The 23,095-nt window shown below is 43.3% G+C and overlaps 1 protein-coding gene across 21 annotated transcripts in view; it reads left to right on the top strand.

Annotated features, from left to right (window-relative positions):
- BAZ2B (bromodomain adjacent to zinc finger domain 2B) overlaps positions 1-19,790 on the top strand; it is a 330,703-nt gene extending 310,913 nt beyond the window's left edge. For 16 of the 21 annotated variants that reach the window (XM_077272879.1, XM_077272877.1, XM_077272872.1 and 13 more), the window contains 12 exons: positions 3,425-3,487; positions 3,571-3,715; positions 4,915-5,570; positions 7,547-7,826; positions 8,013-8,168; positions 12,074-12,231; positions 13,446-13,756; positions 14,150-14,285; positions 14,880-15,026; positions 15,576-15,844; positions 16,519-16,662; positions 18,137-19,790. In XM_077272879.1, coding sequence (XP_077128994.1) covers positions 3,425-3,487; positions 3,571-3,715; positions 4,915-5,570; positions 7,547-7,826; positions 8,013-8,168; positions 12,074-12,231; positions 13,446-13,756; positions 14,150-14,285; positions 14,880-15,026; positions 15,576-15,844; positions 16,519-16,662; positions 18,137-18,290 — 2,619 coding nt within the window. In that variant the 3' untranslated portion in view covers positions 18,291-19,790. The remainder of the gene's footprint in view (positions 1-3,424; positions 3,488-3,570; positions 3,716-4,914; positions 5,571-7,546; positions 7,827-8,012; positions 8,169-12,073; positions 12,232-13,445; positions 13,757-14,149; positions 14,286-14,879; positions 15,027-15,575; positions 15,845-16,518; positions 16,663-18,136) is intronic. The other 5 variants (XM_077272883.1, XM_077272888.1, XM_077272890.1 and 2 more) reach the window with 2 other exon arrangements.
- The last annotated feature ends 3,305 nt before the right edge of the window (positions 19,791-23,095 follow it).

Here is a 23,095-nt window from a genome sequence, read left to right on the forward strand (position 1 = left end):
GTCCCCAGACCTCTTACAAACCTTCCCCTTCATGGAGAGGCAGGCCTAGGCAGTCAGGATCCAGGGGGTCCAGACCGGGCAGATCTGCCACTCAATGACTCCCGGTGGTATCCGGGGGATACCCTCAAAGCAGGCGGCCGCCTGCTTTCCTTCAGCGACGCGTGGCTCTCGGTTGTTCACGATGAATGGGTCCGCGACCTTGTGTCCTCCGGATACAAGATAGAATTCTCCTCTCCCACCAAATCGTTTTTTCCTGTCTTCTCCTCCCAGGACAAAGGCATCAGAGTTCTTCCAAGCCATAAGCTCTCTAAAGGAAGACAGGGTTATTATCCCGGTCCCTCAGAGCGAAAGGTTTCAAGGTTTTTATTCAAACCTGTTCATTGTTCCAAAGAAGGATGGTACAGTACAGCCCATACTGGACCTAAAATTGCTGAACAAGTTTGTCAGGGTACGACTGTTCCGAATGGAATCGCTTCGTTCGTCATCACCTCCATGGAAAAAGGCGAGTTCCTGGCGTGTATAGACATCCAGGACGTGTACCTCCACATTCCAATTTTCCCCTCTCACCAGAGGTTCCTTCGCTTCGCAGTTCAGGAACAACACTTCCAATTCGTTGCTTTGCCCTTCGGCCTCGCCACCGCTCCCAGGGTTTTCACCAAGGTCATGGCGGCCGCCGTGGCTATCCTTCACACCCAAGGTGTGGTGGTGCTACCGTATCTAGACGATATCCTCATCAAAGGCCCCTCTTTCCACGCCTGCAAGGAGGCCGTGAACATCACAATGGATTCTCTTTCTCGCCTGGGTTGGAAGATAAACTTCAAAAAATCTTCCCCAGTACCGGCTCAGCGAATTTCTTTTCTAGGAATGATACTGGATTCGTCCCAGGGGTTGGTGCTTCTTCCCCCCAAAAAGCTTACAGCGGGAAGCTCAGAAGCTCTCTCAACCTCGCACTCACTCTCTGCGCTTCAGTATGAAGTCCTCGGCAGGATGGTAGCAGCTATGGAGGCGGTTCCATTTGCCCAATTACACCTCCGTCCCTTACAGCATGCCCTCCTGGCTGTTTAGGACAGGAACCCGTCCTCCCTCGACCGTCGGTTCTTTCTCCCCCAGCTAGTCACAGTCTCTCAGGTGGTGGACATTGAAGTCCTCCCTGAATCAAAGGAAGTCTTTTCTTCCAGTACATTGGCTAGTTATGACAACAGATGCCAGGCTTCTGGGCTGGGGAGCAGTGTTCCTACATCACACTGCTCAGGGCCGCTGGTCACTTCAGGAATGACGCCTTCCGATCAACATCTTAGAAATTCGGGCAATCAGGTTAGCTCTTCTCCAGTTCCACCCCTTCCTGGCGGGTCATCCCATCAGGATTCAGTCCGACAATGCCACTGCAGTGGCATACATCAACCGACAGGGGGGAACCCGCAGCCATGAGCGAGGTAGGCTACATTCTCCGTTGGGCGGAAGAAAACCGCTCAATGATTTCTGCGGTTCACATTCCGGGAGTGGACAATTAGGAGGCAGATTTCCTCAGTCGTCAAAGCCTTGACTCCGGGGAGTGGTCTCTCCATCCGGAGATCTTCCACCAGATCTGCTGTCGTTGGGGAACTCCGGATGTGGATCTGATAGCCTCACGGTTAAATTCCAAAGTTCCCAACTTCATAGCTCGGTCCCACGATCCAACAGCCATTGAGGCAGATGCACTCGTACTCCCGTGGCATCATTTTTAGCTTCCGTACATATTTCCCCCGCTCCCCTTACTGCCGAGAGTCATCAAGAAGATCAGAGCAGAGCGAGTACCAGTAATCCTGATTGCGCCAGATTGGCCGCGCCGTATGTGGAATTAGTTCAACTAGTCACCAATGTTCCCTGGCGATTACCGAATCGCGCAGACCTGCTATCACAGGGCCCCATTTACCACCAGAACTCCGAGGCCCTGTGTTTGACGGCATGGCCGTTGAGTCCTGGGTTCTAACCCAGGCAGGTTTCTCTCCGGAAGTCCTCTCTACCATGATCAGCGCTAGAAAGCCTACGTCTATGCGTATTTATCATCGCACTTGGAAGACCTTGTTTTCCTGGTGCAACGACCGGGGACGTTCTCCTCTTGAATTTTCCATTCCTTCCATCCTCAAATTTTTGCAAACTAGTTTTGACTTAGGTCTCGCCCTTAGTTCTCTCAAAGGGCAGATTTCAGCCCTGTCCGTTCTTTTCCAACACAGGATTGCCAACAGATTATAAGTCAAGACTTTCATTCAGGGAGTCTCCCATAAGGTGCCACCCTATAAGATGCTGTTGGAACCATGGGACCTTAATCTGGTCCTCAGAGTCTTGCAAGAAGCTCCTTTCTAACCTCTGCAGGAGGTTTCCCTGTCCTTTCTTTCATGGAAGGTTGCCTTCCTGGTTGCGGTCACATCCATTAGACGAGTCTCAGAGCTGGCGGCTTTGCCTTGTCAAGTTCTGTTCCTGAATTTTCATCAGGATAAGGTGGTTTTGAGAACATCCCAGTCCTTTTTGCCAAAAGTTGTCTCATCCTTCCATCTCAGTCAGGAGATTGTCTTACCGTCACTCGGTCAGGCACCAGTACATCACTTCGAGAAGGCCCTCCACACACTGGATTTAGTGAGAGCTCTCAAGAGGTACGTCTCGCGGACGGCGTCCTTCCGCAGGTCAGATGCCCTGTTTGTGCTCCCAGAAGGGCCAAGGAAGGGGTTTCCCTCTTCCAAGGCGACAATAGCCAAATGAATTCGTTCAGCTATTCAGGAGTCCTACTGAGTCAGAGCTCATCCTGTCCCAGCAGGGATTAAGGCTCATTCCACTCGGTCAGTGGTTGCATCTTGGGCACCAAGCTTCAGCAGCACAAGTTTGCAGAGCTGCGACCTGGTCCAGCCTGCATACGTTTACAAAACATTACCATATTCATTCTCAGGCCTCGGCAGGCGGCTGTGCCGCATCTGTAACCTGTGGGTACAAGGAGCAATTACAGTTGATTGTTCCCCACCCAGGGACTGCTTTAGGATGTCCCATGGTCCTTTGTCCCCCAATGAGGCCTAGGAGAAACAGGGATTTTTGTGTACTCACCGTAAAATCCTTTTCTCCAAGCAAATCATTGGGGGACACAGCACCCACCCTGTTAGCCTAACGGCTTTGGTTTTCTGTGTTGGCTTGGTTTTGACTAGTTCATCCTGGTTAAATGTTACGCTCCTACTGCTTTGTTACCGAACTGGTTCACTTGGAGCCAGCAGGAGGGTGTATACTGCAGGGGAGGAGCTATTCTTTCTGTATTACTTAGTGTCCTCCTAGTGGCAGCAGCATAACACCCATGGTCCTGTGTCCCCCAATGATTGGCTCGGAGAAAAGGATTTTACGGTCAGTACACAAAAATCCCTGTTTTCTCTCGTTTTATAATTCTACTTTGTTTTGACAACTGTAGGACGATGGAGATCAGACGGCTACTGTAGAAGAACTGGAGAAACAGATCGAAAAGCTGCTGAAGGTAATTAATGGATCTCATGCACTGCGATACTGTATTCCTAGATACTATAGAGATTCTTATAAATCCATATCTGGTTTTCACAGCAACAAAACCAGTACAGAAAGAAGTTGTTTGAGTCATCTCATTCCTTGCGCTCTATGATGTTTGGGCAAGATCGGTATCGGCGGCGGTACTGGATTCTTCCACAGTGTGGCGGTATATTTGTGGAAGGAATGGAGAGCGGTGAAGGTAAGGATCCTTAATTAGGATCCAAGAAGGGAATTTTTTTTAAAAGCTTTATGCCAATTTTATTATGTCAAAAAAGTCACTAACGTTGTAATGCACTTTTTTTTTGTACTAAAAGTTGTAGGATTTAGCTGGACAGCGTGACCAATTATGAGCTGGCCAAATTAGAGATTGGCCTAAATTATAGCACATGATCAGATGTAAATTTCAAACCACAGCGCACAGAAAGTCAAAAAATGCACCAAAAGTAGTAAGGATCATGCACCTCTTACTAAAGTTGATGCATCTTAGGCCGGTTTCACACTAGCGTTTCTGTGCGCAGGGTAGGCCTGCATACTTCTTTCCTTAAGATCCGCATGCGTCCTGCGTACCTATATTTAACATTGTGTACTCAGGGACATGCGTTGTATGCGGATGCGTCCCCGTGCGTCGTTTTGACATACCCGCCTAACGCAACACGTACACAATGTTAAATATAGGTACACAAGACACATGCGGATCTAGGTGGATCTTAAGGAAAGAAGTATGCAGGCCTATGCTGCGCACAGAAACGCTAGTGTGAAATCGGCCTTACTCCGCCGTACATCATGTGTAGATTGGCATATATAAAGAGTCCATGTAACCCTCCTTCCTAGTGTGTTTAAGATTCCGATATCATATTAACTTAAGTATGATGCTGTTTTTATCACACATCACTGAAAATAAAAGGGCTATACATACCCATATGTAGTTACGTGTAGTGCACCACGCTAACTAACAGCCTAATTGTTACTGCCTCACTATAACACTGGACAGCCCCTCTGATCTCTCTGTGAGTGCACCCCAAAAGTAGGTACAAATTCTGTATTTATGACACATAAGACCCTAATCCTATGAGACGTACATGACCAATGGAAGGTGAAAGTATGTAACTCTATAGGCATCCATTGACTTCGAGGGCGAAGTATTTGGACACTGAGTCCCAGTCCAGTATTTATATACTCCCAGTTTCCAATCCCAGTCCAAATACTATGACCAAGGTAGACTTAGCTTATTGCCACTGCCCACACCCTACATGTCCACCTATCCCCCCTAGCTATGCTCCTGCTTAATGATAAATTGAGGTGTAATATTAAATTAACTGTGTATAACCTTTAGAAAAATGAGTTTTATTAACCCCTGTACTAACTATTACTGTACTCTATGTATCAATCCCTACATAGGTCTCGAAGAAATGGCAAAAGAAAAGGTGAGGCAACGACAAGCCGAAAACATTCAGATAAAAGAAGAAGCGATTGAGAGCTGCGATGAGAAACCAAACTGTGTGAACGCCAACGATAGGGAGCAGAAATGTCTCAAGGATAAAGACAGCACCAATTTATTCCTCCAAAAACCTGGATCCTTTTCTAAACTTAGCAAACTGCTAGAAGTAGCCAAAATGCCCTCGGACATGGACCTCATATCCCTAAAACCAAGTGTTTCACCAAATGGCTGCCCTGTGCCTTTCCAAAATAACGCCAGGAGCACACCCATCAACCTGCAGGCCAGCACGTCCCAATGTCACCCTGAAAAGACAGATCTGAACCCATTCAGTGCTGTGCTCAGCGGTCATGGAAAGTTTTACCACTCTCCCATAATTCCCAATGAACAGCTGCTGAAAACTCTTACCGACAAGAGCCGGCAATGGTTCAGTCTCCTCCCTCGGACACCTTGTGATGACATGTCAATAACACACGTAGAGTATTCCACGTCATTAGCTTCTACAAGTCAGTCTCAGCAACCGTCTCAGTCTCCTTCACCAGTGCCATCACCGGTCATGACCTCCTCCGCTTTACAGAACAGCCTGGGTCTGAGTCCATTCACAATGTCTCCACTTCAGGTAGGTCAGGTTAAAGAGAGGCTCCAAATTTACTGACATTTTCAACCTGAACATTTAATAGTCTCCATTTCTCCTTTGGCACAAACTATAAAATGCAGCCTCGAAAAAGTAAGCAAGCCTGATTGCTCATGTAGTCATGTTAAAGCCAAGTATATCAATTATATTGTAGTCAAACCAAGAAATGCATACCGATCCCTCACCTCTCCAGTTCTGAAGCTTCCCAGTCCACTGCTTGTCTCTCTGCTTTCATGAAATGCTTTGTTGGTAGTTGGTAACACGATGCAACCAGTGATTGGCTGCAGCGGTTACAGTGGCCTGTGACCAGCAGCACGGAAGTACAGAGATGACTGAGGACAAGTCTGAACCGGAGAGGCATAAGGATGGGTAACCTGAGTACAATGACTTTTGTTATGGTTTTTTTTTTTTTTTATTTTTTTTTAAATGTAGGTCTTCCATTTTCATGAACCTTAGCATTCCTTAAACCCCTTTTCAACGTTGGGTGTAATGGTACTAACATGTCGGACTCCCCGTTTGCTGTGGGCTCTGGCGCTGAACCTACACCTTTCCAGGCACATGACAGCTGATCTATACAGCTGACATGTGCTTGCAACAGCCGCGGGTGGAATCACGATCCACCCATGGCTGTTAACTAGTTTAAATGCTGCTGTCAATCTCTGCATTTAACTTGTGCTAACCGGAAGCGCATCGCTAATCCTGCACATCGGTGATCCCGTAACATGATTGTGGGTCACAGAAGGGTCGGCATGACAGCCAGAGGTCTGAAGCAGCCCCTAGGTCGATGCTCATAGCAAGTGAGCATTTGATCAACTGTGTGTAGCAGAAGCGATCAAAATACTGCAGCTTCTAGTCTCCCATGGAGACTATTGAAGCATGCAAAAACTAAAAAAAAAGTTAAAAAAAATACAGTATATAAAAAAATAAATAAATAAATAAAAGTTCAAATCACCCCTGTAGCCCCATTCAAAATAAAACAATAAAAAAAATTCAAATACTGTATATACTCGAGTATAAGCCGAGATTTTCAGCCCATTTTTGGGGGCTGAAAGTCCCCCTCTCGGCTTATACTTGAGTCATACCCAGGGGTCGGCAGGGGAGGAGGAGCGGGGGCTGTCTAATTATACTCACCTACTCCTGGCGCGGTCCCTGCAGGTCCCTGCTTCCCCGGCGCCGCAGCTTCTTCCTGTACTGAGCGGTTACATGGTACCGCTCATTACAGTAATGAATATCCACCTTGCAATAAAATGAAATAATGAGCGATCAAAAGATCGTATCTACACCAAAATGGCATCAATAAAAACGTCAGCTTGGCGTGCAGAAAGTAAGCCTCACCCAGCCTCAGATCACAAAAAAAATGGAGACGCTGCATGTCTCTGAAAATGGCGCTTTTTAAAAAAAAAAAAAAAAAAAATTTTAAAACAAATTTTGGAATTTTTTTCTAACCACTTAAATAAAAAAGCACCTATACATGTTTGGTGTCTGTGAAAACGCAATGACTTGGATAATCATAATGGCAGGTCAGTTTTAGCATTCAGTGAACATGGTAAAATAAAAAAACAAAAAACTGTTGAATTGAAATTTTTTTTGCAATTTCACTGCACTTTTTTTACCGTTTTCCAGTACACGATATGTTAAAACCAATGGAGTCATTCAAAAGTACAACTTGTACCACAAAAAATCAAGCCATCACATGGCCATATTGACCAAAAAAATAAAAAAGTTGTGGCTCTGGAAAGAAAGGGAACAAAAAACAGAAATTCATGGTATAACACACTCACCTGTTATAAAGCAATCACGTCTGCCCTCACTGCAGAATACAGGCTTTTATAGGTCGGTGTGGGGGAAAATATGAGATGGTTTTCTTCATTTTTATTTTGGTTTCCAGGTTTCATTTTTTAATTTAGATTAATAAAATAGATAAATCTCTCTCTGATAATATTGTCATTTATCACATCTAGATAAAGCATGGTTTACCTCTCATGGGACTTCAGTTTTGCGGATGGCCGTCACCAATTGTGCCAGGAAATCTACCTTTTCCGTCACCAATGCCAAGCCCAATGCCCAGTCTTGGACTTGGAATGTCTGAAGGAAACGGGCACACTTTCATCACTCCAAACACTCAAGCCCGCAAAAGTGAATCCCCCGTGCCACAGAGTGACAAATCCGTCTGCACCCCGTCCCCTGCTGTGGAGTTACCCAAACAAGTAGATTTTCCCAGTCCTCGACCGATTCCAGAAGGTACAATTACATTCAGTATTTAGTTTTCGTTTTTTTAATTTTATTTGACTAGAGTTCAGATTTTATTTTACATTTTAAGTCACTTTTATACAAAAAAAAAAAGTTAGATTTGATTTTGTAAATAATTAAAAATGTGGAATCCATTGAACTTAATCTCTGGACTTTTTTAAATTTTTTTTTTGAAAGAAATGCAATTCGGCTGGTGGAGAATCACAGATCTGGAAGATCTAAAATCTCTGCTGAAAGTATTTAACCTCCGCGGTATACGAGAGAAGTCTTTACAGAAGCAAATTCAAAAGCACTTAGACTACATCACCCAAGCCTGCTTGAAAAATAAAGATCGTAAGTTCTGCATTCTCATACAACATGGAATATTATTGTTTAGAAGGGAATTAGCTGGTGTAGAAAACCCATTTGCACATAGCTTTTTTAGGGAATTATGAATTAATAGAGAGGGTTCAATATAAAGATAATAAAAAAATACATATATGTGGTATCGCCGCATTCAGAAAAGTCCAATGTATCAAATTCAGCGCTGGGACAAAGTATTTTGGTGCCCTGGGCAGATTAAGCCAATGGCGCCCCCACACACCCCAAAGCAAAGGAATGGCTCAGAGACTAAGGTAACAGGACCCCTAATGCACCTCCCCCTCTACCTCCAATGGGTTAGGTAACAAATGTTGATGGCCACTTCCACTAGAATTGTTATTTAAAAAAAAAAAAAAAGTCATCAAAAGTTAAAAAAAAAAAGGTGTACTTTAGGGATGTGATTTAACGGAGAGTGTAATTTCAATCATTTTTGCGGACCATTTACACAATACAGGAGAAAATATATCAATATTCATCCCTGACGTCCTATATTTTAGATATAGAACCCAAGGATAGGTATAGAAACTAATAAAGCCGAACTATAATTGGAGCTGTTTAATTTCAGTTAAAGTAATCAGATACCCTAACGGCAAATAAACAGAACCCCATTATAAATAAAGGGATACATCTGACGTTTTTTGCGTCTGTTGTGTGAAAAATACAGCTTGCACAAAACTGATGATGGTTCTGGTGATGTATTTTGGTGACATTCATGTTGTGATGGTGGTTCTGGTGCTGTATTCATGTAGTGATGATAATTCTGGTGATATGTTCACCACCAGAACCATCATCAGTACATGAATATGAAGCCAAAATCACCATCAGTACATAATTAGAGCACCAGAGCCATCAATAGTACATGAATATGGCACCAGAAAAAACATCAGTAAATAAATGTCACCAGAACCACCATTATTCGTACATGAATAAGTTACCAGAACCACAATTAGTACATGAATGAATCAATACATCCACCATCAGTATATGAGTACATAAACAGACCCACCATCGGTACTGGACTACTATCAGTAAATGCATACATCACCAGAACAAAAATAAGTTCATGAATACATGACCAGAGCCAAGAGTACTTGAATACAAGAACCAAACTTGGGGTACTGTCACACAGTGCAATTTTGATCGCTACGACGGCACGATTCGTGATGTTGCAGCGTCGTATGATTATCGCTCCAGCGTCGTAGACTGCGGTCACACTTTGCAATCACGGCGCTGGAGCGATGCCGAAGTCCCCGGGTAACCAGGGTAAACATCGGGTTACTAAGCGCAGGGCCACGCTTAGTAACCCGATGTTTACCGTGGTTACCAGCGTAAAAGTAAAAAAAAAAAAACCGTACATACTCACCATCTGATGTCCGTCAGGTCCCTTGCCGTCTGCTTCCTGCTGTGACTGAGTGCCGCCGTACAGTGAGAGCGCAGCACAGCAGTGACGTCACCGCTGTGATCTGCTCTCACTTTCCGGCCGGCAGACAGTCAGAGCGGGAAGCGGACGGCAAGGGACCTGACGGACATCAGATGGTGAGTATGTACGGTTTGTTTTTTTTTACTTTTACGCTGGTAACCACGGTAAACATCGGGTTACCAAGCGCGGCCCTGCGCTTAGTAACCCGATGTTTACCCTGGTTACCAGCGAACGCATCGCTGGATCGCTGTCACACACAACGATCCAGCGATGACAGCGGGAGATCCAGCGACGAAAGAAAGTTTCAAACGATCTGCTACGACGTACGATTCTCAGCAGGGTCCCTGATCGCAGTAGCGTGTCAGACACTGCGAGATCGTAACGATATCGCTAGAACGTCACGAATCGTGCCGTCGTAGCGATCAAAATTGCACTGTGTGACAGTACCCTTAGTACAATGATCAACTGTCATATTAAGCCAGCCCCATAAACAATTGAACCTACAACCCTATGACTCCCAGTATGTCCTTAACAATGGTAAGGGGATATTGGGAGCTGTAATTTACAGCCATCATCAGACTGCAGACAATACAGTAATCACAGTACTGATGAGAAGTAGTATCACAAATAAACATTTACATACAAGTACCTTATAGATTACATCTTCTTTAAAGTCTTTCTTTTCATCTCCATCTTGTCTAGATGCCATGATGACTTTTCACATCCATAGCCCTTCTCTGCAGACCTTCCTCTTCTCTGGTATTTTGCAGCACATCCGCACACGATGCCCTTAAAAATATGATTGCTATTAAAATGCCCTCTGCATAAAAATATCTGTTCATATTATGACCGAAATAAGCCTCCTCTGGTATATGGCAGTCATAGCTGATTATGGTAGGCAGTGTAGCTACCACACCATCCGCCCTTATGAACCATAGTCTATTCCATGGCTGTCCCCTCTAATTTTCCATGAAATTTTGTAGATCTCCACTGTCCCACCCCATCATGCTAAACCCTCAATATTGTGCCTCCATTTCACGATGCCCCCTCTCCATATCTATTCTGTGCCCCTTTTAACACTATGCCCTCATACTTCGCACCATGCTGCCCTCCATCAGCACAGCCCCTCCCCTCATTTTATTCCATCAGCACAGCCCCTCCCCTCATTTTATTCCCCACCTCTGCACAGCCCCTCATTTTATGTCCCCCCTGCAAAGTAATTTAGGAATAAAAAGCTCTTACTCACCTATTGCTGTCCACCGTCACTTCTGTGAAGTGCAACAGTGGACAAACGACTGCGTTATGATGTCGCTCTATCGTGCCATCCAACGTCTCATCGTCGTTGCCGAGATCTCAATCTGAGCATGTGCCGCAGCGGCCATTTTCCCGGAGGCCACCCCATTGCAGCAATGGATGTGCTGGGGCCTCCAGGCTTTCACAAAATGCCGGCGCAGCCCCCGCACCACAAAGCACCACTGAACCTGCCGCAACAATCTGGGATGGGAGTCATATCACCAGACCACCGAACACCCCTTTTGACCACGCCCCACCAGCGCTGCCGATCTCCCCCCAGTAAGCTGAATTCGGACTGTAAGACAGACCCCCATTTGACACATTATTTTTTTTCCCTATTTTCCTTCTTAAAATTTGGGGCGCGTCTTATGGTCCGGTGCGTTTTATAGTCCGAAAAATATGGTGTATTTTTTCAAACTTCTGATTTCTTTTTCACCACTAAAATAATAAAAAAATTGGACGTTTGGTATCACCGTAATTGGACTAAAGAATAAACAATATCCCAAAAATGGCAGAATTGCATTTTTGACACAATTTCTCCCCAGTTGGAATTTTTTCCTGTTTTCAAGTATATTATGTGGTAAAGTGAATGATGTCATTCAAAAGTACAACTCGTCCAGCAAAAAAACAAGCCCTCATATGTCATTGTGGACAGAATTGAATTTCATGAGCACTACCGCTTTAACTTGTGATCTTTGCTTACTTTATCATTTCGATTTACCATTACTTTGCTAAGAAATAGGGTGCAAAGAGGATAAGAGGAAATAGGACAGGAGAGATAGGTTGGGAAGATATAGTAAGTAATCACATTTGTTTGGAATTTTACCATTTTAGAATTAGAGACAAGCACATTAATTCACTCTATTCAGGTTTCATTCTTGGATCAATTTGGATAAATCAAGATAATCTACTGTAGACCTTTCACATTAAAATCAATGTATGTCTACTGATTTTACTGTTGGTTGAGATGCAATAAAAGCTGGTTGTAGATGGTGGGGTCCAACCAGCAGAGCCCCAGCTTTAGCAACATGCAAGAGGGTGACCATGATCATTTAAAAAATATTCACCAATTCATCCATCGTAGTCTAACTGATTTTGAAGAGATGTAGTTTCTCTGATGACCTTCAGTTATTGTCCTGCTCTGATTCTATTGACGTTCATGTAGCTATAATAGATACGAGAGGACAAGAACATGGAGAAATTACGAGAGATGTTGTGGAGAACTGGTGTATGGAGGATCACGAGATGGAGGTGGATATCGCTATTCTCCAGCAGGTGGAAGATCTAGAGAGACGAGTGGCTTCCGCTAGTCTGCAAGTAAAGGCAAGGATTTCTGCTCATCAAAAAGAATTGTATTTTTTTATTTGGTTTCTAGGTAAAATGTAGACTGATCTAAGGGTGAACGTGTAAGTGCTTGTAATAGAGATATGTCCGACGTTTTGATTAGTAGGAGTCCAGGTGCTAAGACAACCACCGACTACAAAATGAGGACGCAGAAGAGCTTAGCCAAGTGCTGCTCTCCTCCAAAACTGAAGATAAGACTCTATTAAACCCATTTTCAGTGTCAGAGGAGAACAACACTTGGCTGAAAGCTTCCTGCCCTTCTGTGTCCACTATTATTGGGACTCTTGACCCCAGGAACCTCCTCTATTAAATCTTAGTAAAGGTTCAGCTTTTCTAAATGTGAAACTGGCCCACTAGAGCACCAGATCATCCAATACACGAAAACCAAATTTAGTAACCAACCCCATTGTTGGAGCCATCATTGGAGATCCATGTCCTTCAAATAAAAGGCCGACCGTGTAACTCCTCGACAGAACATTGACACTTTTACATAGCCGGTTTCAAGACACGTTTTGTCCTTCAGTTGTATACAGTACAATTTATTTATTTGCTCCTGTTCTTTGATTCAAAATATATTTTACATGAGATGGGAATACACATAGCCTTTGGCTCACACCTCTTAAGGTGACCATACACATTAGGTGAATGATAGTCGAAGCCACTAATTTCATCAATAATCTAATGTGTATGGTGGTACCCTGAAACTTCTGTGATGCAGGTTCTCCTTGAAAAGGAGAGAGCATGTTTGATTTCAACCTTTGTTCTTACAAGTGATAAGCCACCACCAAAGTTATCTGGTGGAAAAGAAGGATCACGCATTTTGTATATCAACATTCCCAATCTTTTGGTAATGACTTATCAAACATAAGAATAAAGGACTGGGTACGTAAAGAATCCAACATGATCAATCCATCTTGAGACACCTTTTTGAGGTGGCTTATCACCAGTGAGAACAAAGGTGTCTGCTAATGCCTTAGTTCCACTAATATGTGCATGATCACCAAGACTGTTTGTGTGTTGGGAATGGGGAGCATTTGTCAAAAAGTTATATCATGTGTATAGCCATCTTTTCTCTAAGATTATTGATTTCTAAATTGTGATTAATAACTCTCCTCCTCCACATTTGCTGGAAGCTGAAAATGTATGATAAAATGATTTGCAGAATTCGTTCTAACGTCTCTCTTGCTGCTTAGGGCTGGATGTGCCCGGAGCTCGATTCTGAGAGGGAAGACTTGGTTTATCACGAGCATAAACCTCTTGCCAAATGGCATAAGGAACACGACGGAGATCACACAGGAGACGAAGGACGCAATTCATGTGCTATAGAACGGAAGAGTGACAACCCTCTAGATATAGCTGTAACCAGGCTGACTGACTTGGAGAGGAACATTGAGAGAAGGTATCTGAAGAGCCCCTTAAGTACCACCATTCAGATCAAACTGGATAATGTGGGCACAGTTACTGTCCCTGCTCCTGCACCATCTATTAGTGGTGATGGTGACGGGTAGGTCATTGAAATTAATACATATATATAACCAATCACTGTGTTTCTTTGCTCGGTGGAGCTTGTTATTTCCTGCCTGTTTTTTTTTCTATAGCTTTTCCTGTGTCTTTTTACAATCGTGTGATCCTGCATGGTGCTGTTGTACTGTACGTCAATAATCCCGCAAAGTCAAAGCTTAGCCTCTATCTTACTCGTATATGATTATCACTACGTTTCTCAGCTTAGTCAACCTGTGCTCTACATTTGATTCATTTGCTTTAATGTTGCATATATTGTTTTTTTTTTTTATGTTTTGTCACTGCCTGGCTTTCTACTTGATTGTTACTTATGTGCGTTTGGAGGGAAGTCAGTTTGTCTCATGTATTTTGTTATGACCAATTGTCACTTCTGCAGGACTGAAGATGACATTGCCCCAGGGTTGAAGATCTGGAGGAAAGCGCTGTCAGAGGCACGAAGCGCTGCACAAGTATCACTCTGCATTCAGCAGCTGCAGAAATCTATCGCTTGGGAGAAATCCATCATGAAAGTTGTAAGTTATTGGCCAAACTTCTTCCTAAGATCTTACCTCCATTTGTAGCTGTGACACACGGCGATCTTTGGTCAAGCGATCTACGTTGTGGCCATAGTCTCGCCGTGTAGACCTAGCCTAGGGGGAATGCAACTATTTCTGAATTCAGAAGGTGCTGACCTGTCCAACTTTAGTATAAATGGTGAGCAGAAAAATACATTATTAAGGCTTAGAATCTGCCGTGTGAGTTTTTGTATAATCACAGGATTGACACAATGCGATTTTATTAAACACTTATGGGATAAAAAGCCTCCCGTATCCATCGCCTGACATCTGACAATAGTATTACATTGTAATCTCAGTAATGTTACAATGGTGTTGTGACCATATGGTTCCAGGGCATTAATGTAGGTTTTCTTAACTTTTTCTCTCCACCCTTGATTAACCTGTGAAATCCAATTCCCGTCTATTTCCTATACACTTCTAATGTATAACTCGTTAGCATGTGCTTTAAGTTACAACTAGTTGATATGTTTTGACCTGTCTTAGCAGATTAACAGATATAAATGTGCGCATGGTCCTATTTTATTATAATTTGTCTTACATGTCTTGCAGTACTGCCAATTATGTCGCAAAGGGGACAACGAGGAATTGCTGCTTTTGTGTGACGGTTGTGACAAAGGATGTCACACCTACTGCCATCGGCCCAAAATCACTGCGATTCCAGAAGGCGACTGGTTCTGCCCTGCCTGTATTGCTAAGGTAAGACCCAATTTCTTAAACATTGACTCAGGGCCTACCTGAAATAGTGGATACACTGTGTTGCTACAGATTTAGCTGTCCTCCAGAGTATTCTCCACTACCAACCACTGATGAAGCTTGAGAGGCGAAACTAGTTTGCAGAACCAGGAAAATAAGCAAAAGTCTTTTTCAGGTGGGTTCGCACCGAAAACCTTCAGAAAATGCTCAAAAGGATGAACATAAGCATTCCTATATTAAAAAGGCTTGCATTTGATATGTTACGTCTTTTGAGTGATCAAACATGCCAAATGGTGAAAAGAAGCGAGCAGACCATTCTTCAGGCATTTTCCACTTGGAAGGACACCCTGTACTTTACATAGAAGGCAATGAGAAAGCTCAATAAAATGCAGACAGCCACAACTGAGAAAAAAGCACTCGGGAAACTGCGACAAAAAAAAGACGCTTCTCTTCTTCTTTACATTACTTTGTCACATAGGCGCAGAACCCACAACGTGCTAAAGTTATTTCTAGTTTTAGCGGATATTTATGTTATTTGTATTTCTATCATAGGCAAGCGGTCATACTTTAAAAATGAAGAAGGCCAATCTAAAAGTGAAGAAGAATTCAGAAGCGAAGAAAGGCAAGAAAGTATCTGCAGACGCCGAAGATGAAGACCCAACTGTAGCAACTGGAGGCTCTAGCAAAAAAGGCAGCAAGGACTCCAAAAAAAGAAAATCAGATGAAAATAACGTGAGTCCCGCAAAACAAGAAAGTTCTCCAGTGTCCAAGAAACCTAAAACCTCCACCAAGGACGACTCGAAGGATCTGGCTCTTTGTAGGTAAGAAATGTTATGTCTTCTCCCAGACACGTGATTGAGTCTCATTCGAAGAAGTGAAATGTACGAGGGAACCATTATTGGCGAGGCAGAGAAAGATATTGCAGGTGGTTCTGATATAAATATGAGAACTAGTTTTAATCTGTGAGACTGCAAATAGTTAATAGGTTTTGGGGAGCTGTATACTGTCTCCGTGACAATTTTTTTTCTTTTAAAAGGAATGGAAACATTAAAAGGGTTTTCCGATGAACAATATACATAATGCATTTATAGGAATCCCAGGCGATGCCAAGGACAGAGGTCTTGTGAGAATGGCGTATTAAAAAGCATGCGGGACCACCGCTCTATTCACTTGTGATACACGGGAGTGGTAGTGCACAGGTGTGACCACCTCCCCCATAGACAGTGAAAGCAGCGGTAGTCATGCATATACATTGTCCTCAAAATTCACGAGCGACACACGACCCTCGTTTGAGGAGGTCTCAGAGGTTGGACCCTCAATGATCATAATATATATATAATCTGTTATCCTATAAGTGATAAAAGTTTGTAGCTATAACACATCATGTGGATTAGGCCCCTCTGGATTACCAGAAGCCCAAAGTGTCCTACTGCCATCAGGACAGTGCGTTAGTCCTTGTACATGTGTCACCTGCTGACGTCTCTTAATCTTGCAGCATAATCTTGTCGGAGATGGAGTCTCATGCGGACGCCTGGCCTTTTTTGCTTCCTGTTAACTTGAAACTTGTACCTGGTTACAAAAAAGTCATCAAGAAACCTATGGACTTTGCAACCATCAGAGAAAAGCTGAGCAGTGGCCAGTAAGTACTGTGCAACCATATACAAGGTGGGCACGTCACCAAATACTATAAAGCCTATTCCTACACTGCACCCAACTCTTGCCCTGACACGCTTTAAATGAAGACATGGGATGAGCCAGTGCATTTTCTGATCCAAGTTCCTACCACAATACCCAGCCCAGTCACCGGACCTGTGACCTGAACTAACAGCATCCCAGACATATATGATGCTGTTCGTCCATGTCACGAAGCCCGCGGTCATGCGTCAACTTGCGGCCATAATAAAGGCGAGAAAATAAAGGCTCTAAACAGCCATTTGAATTACCCAATCTGTAAGTGTGTATTCACATGGTGCAGAGACCCGCACCATTTCTGTACCATGGCAAAAATTTGACATTGCCTAGATTGGATGCAATTGTCGAAAACGTAAATGTTTCCATTCACTGACAGTCAGGGGTGTATCACAGTGGGTGCAAAGATTGAAGCTGCACCCAGGCCCAGTCGCCTAGGGGGGCACAAAAGGTTCCTTTGGATAGTATAAGAAAAAGAATACCCATAGTTTGGGGCCCTGTTAAAAGATTTAGCATTAGGGCCTTAGAGGTTCAAGTTATATCCAGGCTGACCACAAGTAGAGGAATTACAACACACAGGTCCCAAATTGTCAAAGCGATTATATCAGAATTCTGGCATAAATCACTTTGAAAAGGCGCCAATTTTTTTGCACACCGTGCATTTGCACAGTAATTTTGCGACTTTTGAGAATTTCACGCTAGTTCTAATTGGATGGAGCTAAAGTGGAACAGGGGCCTGACAGCACAGCTCGTTGTATTCCTGACAATCTGTGGTGTTCCCGACACCAGAAGTCTAGTAGAATTCGTGGCGAGGCGCACATCACATGTCAGACGCTCCTGATTCATTAAGAGCCACGCACCTATTAATCAACCAGGAGCATCTGACTCCTACACGCCCCCTCATCAAGACCCGCATGAACATCGCTGGTCTTGATGATTTGGAGCCACAGTGCTTCAAGCCCCTGAAGGGATTGTCTGGTCTTAGGCTACAAGTCTGAAGTCACTATGTGACTGCAGACTTGTGAGTCCTCACATTGTGCACAGTGTACTCTGTGAGGGTTTTCTGGTGACGGCAGCAGGCAGTCATGTGGCCACAAGTATGTGATATGCATACTCCTAGTCACATTCTGACTAGACATGTCTAGCCTCGCTCAATATACTTACATTGAGCGAGGCCACACACGTCTAGTCGGCATGTGATCACCAGTATGCAAATCGCATAATTGAGGCCAAGCGCCTGAAGCTCCCAGAGCCGACGAATCCTTACAATAGTGCACGCGATGTGAAGATTCACAAGTCTGCAGTCACATATAGTGACTTCAGACTTTTAGCTTAAGGCCAGACAACCCCTTTAAGTTGAAAATTCAGGAAAACCTACAACTACCTTTTGACTTGTAGTAATAATATATTTAATTATTCTGCAGATACCCCAATTTTGAGGCATTCGCTCTGGACGTCAGACTTGTCTTTAACAACTGTGAAACATTTAACGAAGACGACTCTGAAATCGGTAGAGCTGGACACAAAATGAGGATACATTTTGAAAAAAGATGGACAGAAATTTTCAACATGAGTTGAAACCATTCAACGATACTTTATCTCCTGATAACTGCAAGACCAGCAATGTGAACGATCACTACACCCACAAGATATCGAGACTATGGAAGACCGAGGCGTCATCAATACAAGTCTTAGGTTACAACATCAGTCCTACGATGACCATAACCCTTTTTTATTTTTGTTCTATTGTGTTTGCGTGTGTGCGCTTTATCAACTACTACTGTACTTGTAGTCCAGAGAGCGTATACTCAAGTCAAAACCTAAAAAGAAAAAAAAAGGGTGTCCTAGTGCAATAGGTAATAAAAGGTTTCAAAACGCACTGATTCTTCATCCTCCAGAGCTGTACTGAGGAAATGGTAACCCATTCCTTTTTCAATAAATATCTATTTTTTATTGTTTAATAATAATTATTATTATTTTTGTTATTTTTTATTACTTTGTAGCTTACTGTTAGTGAATGTATTTAATTTTATGAATTATTTATGATTAAACAGACCGAATCTTCGTTTTCTGTGAAAAGGAAGACTAGATTAAAAAATAATTAAAAAAAAAAATATTGCTTTAAATCTTGAAAATACAAGAATGTTAAGAAATAAAATAAAAAAAAAATTAATAAAACAAAATAAAAAATATATAAAAAAACAAAAACAAAAAACAAGCCAAGTAAAACTGTTTACACGGAAGTGCTGAAACGGCACCGAAACGGAACTTTACTGTAAAGTTACAAGTACATTTATATAAATATACGTTGCTGCATCACTCATATAGATAAATTGTATTTCAAGATGGTGAAGACAAACTGAGAACTATGTATATACTGTTCACAACTGTTTATATGACGTCTTGTTATATCTGTATGATGTGTACATATTGTTTGCGGGCATCGGCAATGATGTCAGTTTTAGAAGGATTGTAGCATTATTATTTTAGTTAGGCGAATAATAACCTATAACCTGTACAGTATCCTCTATCAACACTGTGGCGTCTCCCTAACATTGGTAGTGCCTGCCTTCAAAAACAGGGTGTAGGGGATATGATATTGTGGTTTGTTTCTTTTTGTTTGTTTGTTTTTCTTTTTAACATTATTTTATTTCATTTTTTTTTCTATTATAATTTCATTTTATTTTCCATTTTTGTTATATCATTCAAAGCCACGTAGGCCTGAAAAAAAAAAAAAAAAAAAGTATAATCATTTGTATCCATGTGAAATTAAACGTGTGATGAATTTCCTACGCACAGTATTTTTTCATAGATGCATTTCCCGTCATTCGCCTCGCCACTGAAATGATGATCATAAAAGAAAAAAAATAAACAATAATTACAATAACAGACATTTGTAACCACTGTGTTTTATCTACTGTGTGGTATGGTGGCCCCGTCAGAGGCAAGGAGATCAGACATTTTTTGTACCAATTGTACTTGAAGTTGTTTTATTTAAAAACAAAAATGTTGTGAAAAGGGTAGTTTTTTTTCACTAGTTTGTGTGGCACGGATACAATAAACGACTGTTTTGCAATACCTGTGGTGTTTTTTCGTGTGTTTTTGAAGCCTGTGTCCATAGCGGCCTTTATTCTTACTAAAAGGGGAACGGTCATTTGTCGTAAATCTATAACTGCGTTCAGAGGTGAACCTAGCCATTCTGCTGCCTGAGGCGAACTTCAAAACGGTGCACCCCCCATCACACGCACATACAAGAACCACACAGAAGAATCCAGAACAAGGATCATCAATGGCAGGCCTGGCACAAACATACAGACACACAATGATGGCTGGCAGAGCGGTGGTCCTGTAGGCAGACACAGTCCTGCATCCTGATAGCCCAGGAGGCAGCACTGATTGCCAACCTATTATCTATGGCATACGCCTACAAAACTCTGGGCAGCTCCAATGTGGCGGCTGCCTGGCACTGACCAGTCAGACATGTCCACCATGCAGCCCCGTCCACACACCACATGCAACCACCTGCAGTCTGAGCATCAACAAGCAGCACTAAGCAGGTAATATGGCGCGTCTTCCCCAACAGACCATGCCTCCTTCTCCCAAAACGCTTAGCCAATCACAGGCACCACTCACAGGGCTGTCCGGAGCGAATAGCAGGGGCCTTCCTATTGGGTTTAGTGAGGGACAGGGGCTGGCTGGTCAATTTTAGCCCGGGGGCAAGCACACAGCAGTGGCCCATGAGTAGCGGCTTGTCGTTAAGAAGGTTGTTCGATCTTAAGCTACAAGTCTAAAGTCACTATATGTAAATCATGTGCACTGTGCGCTGTGAGGAATCTCTGTGCTGGTGGTGGGAGCAGGCAGTTATGTGATATGTATATTCCTAGCCACATTACAACTAGACTGTTTCAGGCCTTGATCAATACAAGTGTGTTAAGTGAGGCTGAGCAAGGCTAGTTGTCATGTATGCAAATCACATACCTGCGGTCTCACACATGCTGAATCACCGAAGCACTGTGAGCAATGTGAGGATTCACAAGTCTGCAGTCACAGAGTGACTTGTAACTTAAAACTGGACAACCCCTTTAACATGTTTACCTCTGGCTGCTTCATCTACTATATAATTGTCTAAGGGTCACTTCCGTCTTTCTGTCCTTCTGTCTGTCACGGATATTCATTGGTCGCGGCCTCTGTCTGTCATGGAATCCAAGTCGCTGATTGGTCGTGGCAAAACGCCCACAACCAATCAGCGACGTGCACAGTCCGGAAGAAAATGGCCGCTCCTTACTCCCCGCAGTCACTGCCCGGCGCCCGCATACACCCCTCCGGTCACCACTGACACAGGGTTAATGACGGCGGTAACGGACCGCGTTATGCCGCGGGTAACGCACTCCGTTACCGCTGCTATTAACCCTGTGTGACCAAGTTTTTTACTATTGACGCAGCCTATGCAGCGTCAATAGTAAAAACATCTAATGTCAAAAATAATAAAAAATGATTATATACTCACCTACGCCGCCTTTCCCGCTCCTCGCGATGCAAGCGGAACGTTCTGGTCATAAGGATGGTCTGGCAGAAGGACCTGCCATGACGTCACGGTCATGTGACCGCTACGTCATCACACCCTGGGAGCGGAAGCTGCCACCTGCACCCCACACAGGCGACAGAGCTACAACGCGCCTGCGGAAGGTGAGTATATGTTTATTTTTTATTTTTTTAACCTGTGTCATACGTGGCTGGGCAATATACTACGTAACTGGGCAATATACTATGTGGCTCTGCTGTATACTACGTCACTGGGCAATATACAATGTAACTGGGCAATATACTACGTGGCTGGGCAATATACTACGTGGACATACATATTCTAGAATACCCGATGCGTTAGAATCGGGCCACCATCTAGTAGTCTATATTCCTACTACTGTATTGCCTGTCTGACAACTGCTCAATGAAAAACCAGACCATACTCGGATCAGCTCAGATGAGCGTTTCTATTGATCAGACAAATCACATATTTTTAGGATGTGTGCACACGATACGGATTTCCTGCGGATCCGCAGCGGATTATTCCGCGCAGAAACGCTGCAGATCCGCAAAGTGATTTACAGTACATTGTAAATCAATAGGAAAAAAAAAATGCTGTGCTAATGGTGCGGAAAATTCCGCATGAAAAACGCTGCGGAACAAAAGTAGCATGTCACTACTTTTGTGCCAATCTGCAGCGTTTCTGCACCTTTCCATTATAGATATCCGCAGTGGTAAAAAACATATGAAATCCACACAAAATCCGCAACAAAACCGCACAAAATCCGCATAAAAAACGCGTCAAATCTGCACCTGCGTTTTCTGCCAGGAGATGTGGATTTTGTGCAGAAAATTCTGCACCCCAATACGCAACGTGTGCACATAGCCTTATAAACTGGATACACATTTTCAAAAAGTAAAGCACAGTATGTTATGGTTCTCATCATTACCTAGGATTTGGGTTTTTTTTTCAATGCTCTATACTGGTCACACCTGGACCGGCCTACATATCCTCAGATATCACATATGGAACCATATCATTTTCAGTTTTAACATAGCCATGAAGCACATTATGGTTTACTACATGTGTACATGATCAGAACCAGTAGTAGAATGAAGTGACAGAACTGTCAGTAGATAAATTCACCACCAGAACCCCCATCTGTAGACAAATTCAGCACCAGAACTGCCGACAAGTAGATAAATGCAGCGACAGAACCACCATCAGTAGGTGAATGCAGCGACACTCCGTGTATGAGAGTGTGTGTGTATGACTGTGTATATGAGGGAGTGTGTGTATGATTGTGTGTGTCTGAGTGTGTGTATGTATGAGTGTGTGTATGAGTGCATATACACACACACACTCATATACACATACTCACACAATCATACACACACTCTCATACACACACACACACAACCACTCATACACACACACGCTCATACATACACTCACACTCACTCACTAATACACACACTCTCATGCACACACATACGCACACTTATACACACATACACATTCTCATTCATACACACACACTCATACACTCACTCATACACACACACACACGCTCATACACATTCACTCATACACACATACACACTCTCATACACACTCATACACACACTCATTCATACACACACTCATACATATTCATACACACTCACACACTTGATGGTAGGAGCAGGTCACCAAGTTATCTGACTGCAGGGGGCGGCGCCGTGCTACCGCCCCCTGTCGACCGCCGCCTGAGGCAAAGTGCTCAACTGGCCTCATTATAGGTACACTCCTGACCGTGTTACCTGGTGTAAATGCTGCTGTTCTCCTGAATCCAACATTGTTTTTTTTGTTCCTGCTC

The sequence above is a fragment of the Ranitomeya variabilis genome, chromosome 7, assembly GCF_051348905.1.
Source record: "Ranitomeya variabilis isolate aRanVar5 chromosome 7, aRanVar5.hap1, whole genome shotgun sequence".
Classification (NCBI taxonomy): Eukaryota; Metazoa; Chordata; class Amphibia; order Anura; family Dendrobatidae; genus Ranitomeya; species Ranitomeya variabilis.